The following is a 12,473-nucleotide window of genomic DNA, read 5'->3' as shown; positions in this document are numbered from 1 at the left end:
GTAAAATCTGGAAAAAGTTCCTGTCCAACTCCAGAATGAGAGTCCAGGATGGGGCCTCAATTTGTGAAATCCTTGAATTTCTAGAAAAGGGTCTAGAAAGAGTCCTGGCAGTCGGTACTTTAGAGGTACAGGTGGCAACTTTAGGTGCACTAATCAGGATATTGCAGTTAACCCATTGGTAGTGCGGTTCATTAAAACCGCAGCAAGATCTAGACCGTTAGTTAGTCAAAAGCTACCATTTTGTGACCGGAGTCTGGTCCTATCCGCTCTAACAGGTCCCCCATTCAAGCCTATAGATGCAGCCCCTCTCAGGATCTTATCCTTAAAGACCATCCTCCTGGTAGCTCTAACATCAGCCCGCAGAGTAAGCGACATTCAGGCCCTATCTGCGGGCCCCCCTTTTACAAAGATTTTAGATGATAGAGTTATCCTAAAGCCTGACCCTGCTCATTTACCAAAGGTAGCATCTTGATTCCATAGGTCCCAAGAGGTAGTCCTGCCTTCCTTTTGCCCAAATCCTGGAAATAGGAAAGAGAAAAAATTCCACACCCTAGATATTAAAAGAGGTCTTGTTCAGTACCTAGAGTCCACCCAGAGGTGTAGGAAGGAAGGATCTCTCTTTGTGTGTTTCCAGGGGCCTAGAAAGGGACTCAAAGCGTCCAAGAGTACCCTGGCAAGATGGATAAGAGATGCGATAGCCCTGGCCTATTCATCAACCGGGAACGTCATTCCAGAGGGGTTGAAAGCTCATTCCACAAGGGCCGTAGCGACCTCTTGGGCAGAGAGGTCCGAGGTATCAATAGAACAAATCTGTAAGGCGGCCACATGGTCATCACCTTCAACCTTTTTTAAACACTATCGACTAGATCTAACATCCATGTCTGACTTGACCTTCGGAAGAAGGGTCCTTCAGGCTGTGGTCCCTCCCTAAGCTTCCAATCTCTGTAATTCTCTCTGAGGTGCTGTCATGGGGGATTGAGAAAAATGTAGTTACTTACCGATAACTGTGTTTCTCAGAGCCCATGACAGCACCCGCTTATTCCCTCCCATCACGTGTGTGGTGATCACATTTTATTGTTCGTAGCGTGTTTTTGTATAGGCACGGTGTTTCTCCTGATAAGCAATACTATAATGTATATATATTTTTGTTGTCACTAACATGGAGGCCCTTCGATGCTCTGTAAACCAACTGATGAAAAGGAGAGGGACCGCCATTTTATCTGTCGGTTTCCTGTCCCTGAAAGGCGGGTCCCTTCTCTCCTTGGTGCTGTCATGGGCTCTGAGAAACACTTATAGGTAAGTAACTACGTTTTTCTCCACTTTGGCATAGTTCTTCTCACAGAAGGAGAGTTTCCTACTTGGGTACAGGACTGGATATTCGTCCCCATCTATTTCCTGGGACAGCACCGCTCCTAAACCGACTCCGGAGGCGTCCGTCTGGAGCACAAACTCCTTTGTGAGGTCTGGTGCGACCAAGACTGGCTGTCGGCACAGGAGGAGCTTGAACTCCTGGAATGCCATCTCTGCTTCAGCGGACCATTTGATCATCGTCAACTTTGTGCCCTTGAGAAGATCAGTCAAGGGGCAACTATCATGGCGAAATTCTTCATAAATCACCCATAATATCCCTCAATTCCCAGAAATGCCTTAACCTGCTTCTTGGAGAATGGCTGCGGCCACTTTTGGATTAGTTACACTTTTCTACTTGCAGCTTTATCTCGCCCCTTTCGACGATGTAGCCCAAGTATTTTCCCTCTTCTTTCCTGATAGCGCACTTCTTTGGGTTTATGGTAAACCCTGCCTTCCTCAGTGCATCCAGTACTGCCTGGACCTTCTGCAGGTGACTTCACCACTCTGGACTGAAGATCATGATGTCATCCAAATAAGCAGCGGCATACTTCTTCTGAGGGGCTAGGTCCATAGCCCTCTGGAAGGTAGCTGGGGCTCCTTGTAGACCGAACGGCATTCTGGTATACTGGAAGCATCCATCAGGGGTAGAGAAGGCCGTTTCTCCTTGGCACTTGGGGACCTCAGAATCTGCCAGTACCCTTTTGTTAGGTCAAAAGTGGTGATATATCTGGCTGAGCATAGCCTCTCAATGATCTCGTCAACCTGAGGCATTGGATACGCGTCAAATTTGGATACCTCCATTTAGCTTTCTGTAATCGCTGCAGAAGCGCCACTCTTCATTGGGCTTTGGCACAAGGACAGTAGGGCTGGACCAACCACTGTTTGACTCCTCGATGACTCCCAGGCTTAACATTCTCCTCACCTCCTTGGAGATCACCTTGCGGCGGGCTTCAGGAATCTGATATGGCCTCTGATTCACCCCCACATGTGGTTCAGTCAGAATCTCATGCTCCACAACCTGCGTACAACCTGGTAGCTCCGTAAATAGGTCACAGTTCTGCTGAAACAGCTCACGGCACTGTTTCTGGGCTGGTGACAGTCTCTCTGCCACACTGACATCCTCGACCCTGGCTTCAGCACTGGCTCAAAGGCACGCAGCCTCCCCTGGTTCCCGGTATCGCCACGGTTTGAGCAGGTTGATGTGGTACACTTGGTACGACTATTGTCTCCCTGGTTGGTGTTCCTTATAGTTAACATCACTGAACTTCTTGACCACCTCGTATGGCCCTTGCCACTTTGCAAGGAATATATTTTCCACGGAGGGAATCAACACCAACACCCGGTCTCCATGGCTAAACTGTCTCAGCCTCATGGCTCGGTTGTAGACCCTCGCCTGGGCTTCTTGTGCTTGAAGAAGGCTCTCCTTCACAATCGGCATCACCCTTGCGATCCGGTCCTGCATTTGAGCCACGTGCTCAATAATTCTTCAGTGTGGTGTAATTTCTGCCTCCCAGGTATCCTTTGCAACATTTAGAAATCCACGGGGGTGTCTTCCATACAATACAATACAATACAAAAGCTTGAACGTCGAGAATCCAGTAGAGAACTGAAGAACTTCCCTGATAGAGAACAACAGATATGGCAGTAAGAAATCCCAGTCAAGGCCATCCTTCTCCACGACCTTCTTAAGCATGGAGTTCAACATGTTGTTGAATCTCTCCATCAGGCTGTCCGCCTGGAGAGCCTTACACAACCCCCTTATTACTTTGGACATAAACGGTGTGCCTTGGTCTTTCAGGATCTCTTTCGGCAGGCCCGTGCGAGAAAAAATATGGACTAACTTTCGGGCTATGCTCTTGGCGGAGGAGTTTCTAAGAGGTACCACCTCCGGGAACCATATTGCATAGTCCATCACCACTAGAATGTATTAGTGCCCTCTAGCGGACTTAACCAGGGGCCCCACAAGGTCCATGACAATCCTGTCAAATAGGACCTCTATATTGGCCAATGGGACATGGGAGCTGTAAGCTGACAAGTAGGGTAGGACCGGCAGTAGTTGGCAATCTCCCTGTGACACCCAGGCCAGTAGAGCCTCCTAATCACCCGCTCTTGTGTTTTGTCTACTCCCAGATGTCCACCCAAGATATGGGAATGGGCCAGGTCTAATACCCTATGTCTATAGGGACCCGATACTAACAACTGCTCTACCTCTTCTTCTCTTAGCTTAGTGACCCGATACAGCAGCTCTCCATTTAATGCAAAATGTTGAAACCTGGTGTCAGCCCCCGGCTCTTGGACAACCCCATTTATCACGGTCACATTTTCCATTGCCTTTTTTTTAGGGTAAGATCCCGCATTTGCGCAGTCCCAAAATTTCCACCAGAAACCCCCAGTTCAGGAATCTCTGATCTGCCTCACTGGTCACCGTCTTGTCCTCATCACCATCCAGGACACACAAGGTGAACTCATCCACTTCCAACTGCGATGGAGTTTCCTCAGGGTTGAGTTGGCTTCTTTCTGGGACACTTGGTATCTCCGACTTCCTCCACAAGTCCCAGAACAGGCTAAAGTACCACCCTATTATTACCATGTGTAGCAAGTCCTTAACCACCCTGACCTCACGCGACTCAACCCCACATTTAGTTTTTATAGTCACTCTGGCAACGGGATAGTCCTTGGCGTCCCCGTGGATACAGTGGATTGCCCACGTTTCCCTGGGATCAACTGGTGGGGTGAGTGTGGCTCTTATCAGAGTCACCAAACTCCCTGAGTCTAACAGTCCTGGCACCAGCACTCCGTTTGTGGTCACAGGACATGACTGCGACCCCTCTCCGGGCTGATGGTCCACTCCACACTGCAGGCAGGATATGCATAGTAGGATCTGCACCACCCTAGGCTGCAGTCCATCTCTTAGGGGGACAAGGGACAACGGGCGGCTATATGTCTGAGACCGCCACATCTCCAGCAAACCAATTCTCTCCTCGAGGCCTTTGAGAACCCCTCAGCGACCCCTTGGGATCTTGGGGACCTTTTTGACCACCTGAAACCGTTCCACTAGGCCCACCAGTTTTTCCGCATTTTGGGGCTCTCCCTGGGCAACCCAGGTCTGCACCAGCCTAGGAAGGGAGTGCACAAATCTGTCCATGAAAACCCGCTCTACCATCTTGGCTGGAGTGGAGGATTTTTGCATCAGATGCAGTAGGTCAAACATTTGGGACCGAGGCGGTTTGTCTCCATAATACGCCCAGTGGTAAACCCTTTGCTCTCACTGACAGTAACTCCTGCACATGCCAAAATTTGTTTTTAACTTGGCATACTCTTGCGCATCCTGGAATATCAGATCATAATGGGCCTTCTGGGTTTCACCAGTCAAATAGAGGGCCAGCACCTCTGCCCACTGCTCTGGTGGTAGCTTCTCATGCTCCGTCACCCGCTCAAATACAGTCAAAAATGCCTCCACATCACCCGGGGTCATTTTTTGCATAGCTCGTCTTACCACCTTCCGGACATACGTGTCGTCAGCTGGACCTGGGGGAGGAGCTGCTCGTCTTCCACGAACTGCCTCTGTAAGTAAGTCAATCTGCTTCTGGTGTTGCTAGTGCTGCATCTGCTGCATAAGCAGCTTCTCTTTTGCTGCATCATTTGTTGCTTCTGTATTTGCTGCTGGTGCTGTAGTTGCTGTTGCTGCTGTGCTTGTAGCAGATGTTTCAGCAGGTCCACCATCTTGCCTGACGTCGTACACTTGCTTGTGGCCATCACATGTGTTCACTGTAAACGTTGCCCGCACTTCTAACACCATCTGTGGTAGATCGGCTCACTCGATTGCACACGGAGGTAGACACTGGTACAGTGCGGCTTTAAAAACTTCCTTGGATTTATTGTAGTCAGCATAAACCCAGGTGTGGTAAAAAAACACAGCCCTCTGGGCAAAACAGAAAAACAAAACAAAATGGTGGCAGAACAAACACAGTCCTTGTGTGAGCGGGGTTCCTCTTGCTCACGGCTGGCAGAACACACACTGTTCAGTTTCTCAATTCCATGCAGCACTTTCCTGGAGTGCTCCTTCTCAGGGCACACACAATGAACAGTGAAAGCTCTTTCTTTCAGCCATTTAAACCCAGACTATGTGACTCCTCAACCACGTGACTGATCGCATGACTGTGACATCACCATGGTTCTGTCAGCACACAGTGGTGTCGGCTCTGTAGGTGGAGATGTGAGGGTGTTTTCTAAGGGATTCAAGTGATCGTAGTGAATAAGAAATGGATCACGGAATGAATTACCTAAACGATGGACTACTTGCTAGAGATGGGGTGCACCTTACGAAGACTGGAAAACATGTATTTGGAAGTCGCCTTGCTACACTTGTAAGGAGAGCTTTAAACTAGAACAACGTGGGAAGGGAAGCAAAAGACCAGAAAAAGCCATACACCTGACAAATGCTATTGAGAACTCTGCTATTAGAACTGGAAAGGAAGAACAAAGACAAAAGAATCTAAATAATAGAAATATTGGAGAAAGAGAAACCAATCACAAACTAAAATGTTTCTATACTAATGCCCAAAGCATGGGCAACAAACAAGGAGAATTGGAACTACTAACACAGGAAAAGAAATATGATGTCATTGGAATCACTGAAACTTGGTGGGACGGTACACATGATTGGAATACTAGACTAGAAGGATACAACTTATTTGCAAGAAACAGACTTGATAAACGAGGAGGAGGTGTCGCATTGTATGTTAGAAACGCGTATATCTGCACAGAGATTGAAGCTTCTGAGACTGGGAGTTCTGTGGAAACTGTTTGGGTAAGAATACAAGGACAGAACAATGGAAAGGACACCATTGTAGGCATTTACTACAGGCCGCCTGTGCAAGCTGAAGATATGGATGAACTCTTTATGCATCAAATGGCCAAGTTCTCCAAAAAATATGACATAGTTGTCATGGGAGATTTCAACTATCCAGACATTTGTTGGGAATCTCTCTCAGGCAAAACTAACAGGTCAAGGAAATTCTTATCCTCTCTTGCTGACAACTTTATCTTCCAAAAGGTAGGGGAGAAAACAAGGAGGAACTGCTACCTTGGATCTAATCCTTATAAACATGGAGGAAATGGTTGAGGAGGTAAAAGTGGCTGGGACCCTAGGAGGTAGCGACCATGCTATTTTAGAATTTTGGATAACTAGAAGAGGAAGACCTGTGAAGACTCAGACATCAAGGTTAGATTTCAGAAAGGCAGATTTTAAGGGATTCAGAAAGAGAATTAGAGGGATACAATGGCTGGATATCCTGAAAGACAAAAATGTCCAGGAAGGATGGGAAATCTTGAAAAATGAAATTCTCAAAACACAATTGTTAACAATTCCGAAAAGAGGGAAGAATAGGAAGCATTTAAGGAAACCAGGATGGAGGAACACAGAACTTAAGCACATGCTAAAAAGGAAGAAAGAAATGTTTATAAAATGGAAAGAGGGAGGCATATCTAAAGAAGAATATAATGCTGTCTGCAGAACCTGCAGGGCACAAATCAGATTAGCTAAAGCTGACAATGAATTGAGGCTTGCAAGAGATGTCAAAAGCAATCATAAAGGATTTTGGGGATATGTCAAAAGTAAAAGAAAAGTCAAAGATGCTATAGGATTTTTACAGGATGAAAATGATGAAATGGCAAGACAGGATGTTGAGAAGGCCGAACTTTTAAATTCCTATTTTGCATCTGTTTTCTCTCAGAAAGGAAATGTAACCTCAGCTGTTCTTCACTGTCCTATTAAGGGAATAGAAGAATCCAGGATATCTATAAACAGAAACATAGTGAGGAAACACTTAGCTAACCTAAATGAATTCAAGTCTCCAGGTCCAGATGAATTACACCCCAGAGTACTGAAGGAGATAGCAGAAGAAATTTTTGAACCCCTCTCCATAATCTTTGAAAATTCTTGGAGAACAGGAGAAGTCCCAGAAGACTGGAGAAGAGCAAATGTTGTTCCTATCTTCAAAAAGGGGAAGAAGGTGGACCCAGGCAACTATAGGCCGGTGAGCCTGACTTCTATACCAGGAAAGATCTTTGAACAAATTATTAAACAACATGTATGTCAGTACCTAGATAAGAATGAAGTGATTAAACAGAGTCAGCATGGGTTTGTAACTAATAAGTCATGTCAGACTAACTTAATTTCCTTCTATGATGGAATCACTGATTGGGTGGATCAAGGAAATGCTGTAGATATAGTATATCTTGACTTCAGCAAAGCATTTGACAAAGTATCTCATACAATCCTTATTGAAAAAATGACTAAGTATGGAATGGACAAGGCAACTGTTAGGTGGATTCATAACTGGCTTAGTGATCGGACCCAAAGAGTGGTCGTAAATGGCTGCACATCCAGTTGGAAGAATGTCTCAAGTGGGGTACCACAGGGCTCTGTCCTGGGCCCTGTATTATTCAACATCTTTATCAACGATTTAGATGAAGGAATTGAGGGTAAACTGATTAAATTTGCTGATGACACAAAGCTAGGTGGGATAGCTAATACTAGAGAAGAGAGAGAGAGGATTCAAAAAGATATAAATAAACTGGAGCAGTAGGCAGCAACTAACAGAATGGTTTTTAACAGGGAAAAATGCAAAGTACTACATCTGAGCAATAAAAATGAAAAAAGCTTATACAGAATGGGAGGAATAGGGCTAAGTGACAGCACATGTGAAAAAGACTTGGGTATACTAATAGATCACAGACTGAATATGAGTCAACAGTGTGATGCAGCAGCAAAAAAGGCAAATGCAATTCTAGGATGTATTAACAGAAGCATACAGTCTAGATCACGTGAAGTCATTATTGCCCTCTACTCCTCTTTGGTCAGACCTCATCTGGAATATTGTGTCCAGTTTTGGGCACCACATTTTAAAAAAGACATCAACAAACTGGAGCAAGTTCAGAAAAGAGCGACCAGAATGGTGACCGGTCTGCAAACCCTGTCTTATGAGGAAAGGTTGCAGGATTTGGGAATGTTTAGTTTGCAAAAGAGAAGACTGAGAGGAGACTTAATAGCGGTCTACAAATATCTAAAGGGCTGTCACATTGTAGAAGGATCATCGTTATTCTCATTTGCACAAGGAAAGACTAGAAGCAATGGGATGAAACTGAATGGGAGGAGACACAGATTAGATATTAGAAAAAACTTTTTGACAGAGTGATCAATGAGTGGAACAGGCTGCCAAGAGAAGTCGTGAGTTCTCCTTCAATGGAAGTCTTCAAACAGAGGCTGGACAGACATCTGACTGGGATGATTTAGTGAATCCTGCTTTGAGCAGGGGGTTGGACCAGATGGCCCAGGAGGTCCCTTCCAACTCTATAATTCTATGATTCTAATAAAATGCTCACACAACAATTGAGTAGACTAAATTGAATTAACATAATAAATGATAAGATTAAGCAAGAAAGTAAAATAAATACATGTGCAGCAAAAACAAGCATTTTCATACATTACATAATTAAGGTGAGCCTCTGTGTCCATCTCTCTCCCTCGGAATCCCTTTATCCCCCATCTCCAATCTCTGCTGTATGTGTGTCCCTTCTCCCAAAATTCAGTCCTCTTTTATCCTAAAGCATCCAATGTATCTTATCTAAAGGAGGGGGACACTCTACCACCCGCTCTATGAATGACCCACCAAAAGCCAGCCCATAACATACTTTAACTTAACCCTCACAACCCTTACTGTGCTGGAGGAAATAAAACTCTGGATTTTATATTACTGACGCCATAAGGCGTAGTGAAACATATCTCCCCTCTATTACATCATCAGTGACTCTGTTACACCCTATAATGTACTCTCTCAGTAAATTCACCCCCCCCCCCAATCTATGATAATTGTCAGGACATTTAATCATTGGCTGCTCCATGGAGAACTTGGTCTTCAGTTCCCCCTCGTCTCTGCGGTGATAAAGCAGCGTGATAACCTCATCATACCGCTGCATGTGGGTGCGGGGAGCTGAGGAGCGCTTCTTAGCCCCTGTCCCGGCATTCAAATGGTCAAATATATTTGCATCAGGAATACATTTGAATACAGGAACAAGAGAACAGCATCTCCTGGTTCTCCGCAGACCACAAGAAATCCTTTGGCAGGCCGTGTGTTGTGTTGGCCTGTCTTAGGCCGGGGTTACACTTGCAACTGCAGTGTGAGGCATCAATACCCGGCACTGCCACTGACACTCGGGACCAGAGCGGTCAGCTGCATAGAAATATATGCAGCCGTACACTCTGGTCCCGAGTGCTGGCGGCAGTGCCGGGTATTGATGCAAGAGACTCACACGAGTTTCTCACATTGCAGTTGCAAGTGTGACCCCGGCCTTAGGGGGAAGGGTGGTTTTCTACATGTCATACACAAATCTATTAAAACTGTATGTGAGACCTCTGATTTAATTAATGCAACCTTAAAGAGCCTTAAACCCCCCAATAACACTTTAGATTACCGTTAGCTTAACCCACTGATATTGATTAGTTCAACCTACAGTCTGTGTATTGAGGCCACCCACTCTCCCCCCAATAGATAATGTCAGGGAACACCGGATACGGCATGTTTGATTTTGGCGTCTTAACCCCATAGTGACTGATCCAAATTTGACCTTGGATAACCAAGCCAAATTTTAGAAATCTGAGGCTGGTTTCACATTTGCGTTTTTTAGCGCTGGAAAAAAACGCTAACCTGCGCATGCGTTTTTTCCCCTATCTTTAACATGGGTGCGCATACTTGCGCGCTTGTAAGCGCATGTATGCGATTTTCATGCGCTGCGTTTTTTTGGGGTGTGCGATTGGATTTTCCAGACGCATCATGTTGCATTTTTTGGCCCTGCAAAAAAGCGCATGCGCACATATGCGCACGTTTTGCGCTAAAAAGGGCCATTATAGCCTATGGATGCGCATATGTGCGCACTGGCATGCTCATGTAAGCGTTTTTTTGCATATGCGTTTTTTTTTTTAACCATGGAATTTATGGGTTTGAGTTAGAGTTAGGGTTAGTTAAGGGGGTTTAGGGTTAGGGTCAGGGTCAGGGTTAGGGTTGGGTTTTGGGTCAGGGTTAGGGTTTAGTATGGTTTGGTTAAGGGTTAGGGTCAGGGTTAGGGTCAGGATTAGGGTTAAGTATGGTTTTGTTAAGGGTTAGGGTTAGGGTCAGGGTTAGGGTTAGGGTCAGGGTTAGGGTTAGGGTCAGGGTTAGGGTTAAGTATGGTTTTGTTAAGGATTAGGGTCAGGGTTAGGGTTAGGGTTAGGGTTAGGGTTAGGGTTAGGGTCAGGGTTAGGGTTAAGTATGGTTTTGTTAAGGGTTAGGGTCAGGGTTAGGGTTAGGGTTAGGGTCAGGGTTAGGGTTAGGGTCAGGGTTAGGGTCAGGGTTAGGGTCAGGGTTAGGGTCAGGGTTAGGGTTAGGGTTAGTTAGGGTTTAGGGTTTGGGTTAGGGTTAAGTATGATTTGGTTAAGGGTTAGGGTCAGGGTTAGGGTCAGGGTTAGGGTTAGGGTTAGGGTCAGGGTTAGGGTTAGTAAAGTCATGGTTTGGGTAGTGTGAGGGGCCACCTAAAAATGTTGGAAAAAAACGCAAACGCGGTAAAAACGCGCTAAAAACGCATACAAACGCATAAAAACGCTGCGTTTTTTTCATGCATGCTCATAAAAATGCTTGAAAAAAACGCAGCAGTTGTATGCTTATGTATGCGTTTTTTCAATGCGTTTTTTTGCGGGAAAAACGCGCTGCAAAAAAAAGCAAGTGTGAAACTAGCCTGACCAGTGTCACTTTACGTGGTAATAACTCTAACGGTTCAACGTATCCCACTGATTCTGAGGTTGTTTTTTATTTACGTATTGTACTGTTAGTGGTAAATTTTGGTTAATATGATTTGTGTACATTTATGAAAATATCGAAATTTTGACAATTTAAAAATTTTGCAATTTTCAAACTTTAGCCCTTAAATCAGATGATCATACCACACAAAATAAATAATAAATGTCATTTTCATTATGTCTACTTTACATCAGCATAATTTTTTTAGCAAAGTAATAGTGCGTCCACCGACATCTGCCAGTCGGCACCTGGCTAGAGCAGGGAATTTTTTGTTTTTTTGTTGGTCCCTGACTTTTGATTACTGTGTTAGGATTTGTCATCACCCTAGTCAGATTTTTTTTTTTCCTTTTATAGTTTTTCTTTCTTTGCCTTTAGCTAGGGTTAGGGTTAAGCTTCATTCAAAAGTACTTCAAAACAGGAAAACCAATATTTCATGATACTCGACACTTCCTTGGTGGTCAGTCTGTCTACAACTCTCCGAGGAACACCTGCAACGTCTCCCTGATTTCTCTGTATGGAATTTAGAGAATTTTCAGGAAGATACATTTTTTTTTTTCTTTTATTTTGCTAAAAATTGCATCTTTTAGCCAATAATAACCCATTAGTTAATGGATAAATTGCTGGCGTAACACCACCTAGCACAAGGTAGCAGCATTAGGAGGTCCATACTTGGCAGCCAAACTGACATTACAGGTATAGTGTAATGTAACCACACAAGGCTGTAATGGAGCCACTGGTTCCTCCATATAGACTGGGATAATGTACAAACGATGTGGAAGGATAAGAGCTAGATGCTTTAATGCTCAGTAACTATGGATTTTGCTTGTATTCCACAGAGACAGTCTCATATGTAATGCATACAGATGTGTTTATTGCTGTCCCACAAAATATTGTCAGTTACAATAGATTTTGGAAATACTTTTCCCTGTAAATTATTGTCCGTTGGTGTTATTGCATCTGTCTTTTGTGTTATCAGGATAATTTCCTACGCGGGGACAATTCACGTAAGGTTCAGCACCAGCAGCAGAGGAAACCCAGGAAAAAGACCAAGCCTCCTGCTCTTACCAAAAAACACAAGAAAAAGAGGCGGCGGGGACCCAGGAGACCTCAGAAGCCCATTCCACCTGCAGTGCCCCAAGGCAACCTCTGTATGCCAAGCAGCCTATCACTGCCAGTGGAGGTCACTAGTATAAGGTCAGTATTGGAACTTTATTAACCCCTTTCTGACATCAGACGTACTATCCCGTCCATGGGACCCGGGCCCCTATGCCCATGGACGGGATAGTACGT

At 44.9% G+C, this 12,473-nt stretch overlaps 1 protein-coding gene across 2 annotated transcripts in view; it reads left to right on the top strand.

Moving 5' to 3' along the window:
* The window catches only part of INO80D (INO80 complex subunit D), a 205,483-nt gene that overhangs the window by 171,029 nt on the left and 21,981 nt on the right, over nt 1-12,473 (top strand). For both annotated transcript variants that reach the window (XM_073541880.1, XM_073541879.1), the window contains one exon: nt 12,160-12,377. In XM_073541880.1, coding sequence (XP_073397981.1) covers nt 12,160-12,377 — 218 coding nt within the window. The remainder of the gene's footprint in view (nt 1-12,159; nt 12,378-12,473) is intronic.

Source organism: Dendrobates tinctorius, unplaced genomic scaffold (genome assembly GCF_039654945.1).
Source record: "Dendrobates tinctorius isolate UK_male_01 unplaced genomic scaffold, ASM3965494v1 ptg000125l, whole genome shotgun sequence".
Classification (NCBI taxonomy): domain Eukaryota; kingdom Metazoa; phylum Chordata; class Amphibia; order Anura; family Dendrobatidae; genus Dendrobates; species Dendrobates tinctorius.
This window is presented reverse-complemented; position numbering and strand designations above follow the sequence as displayed.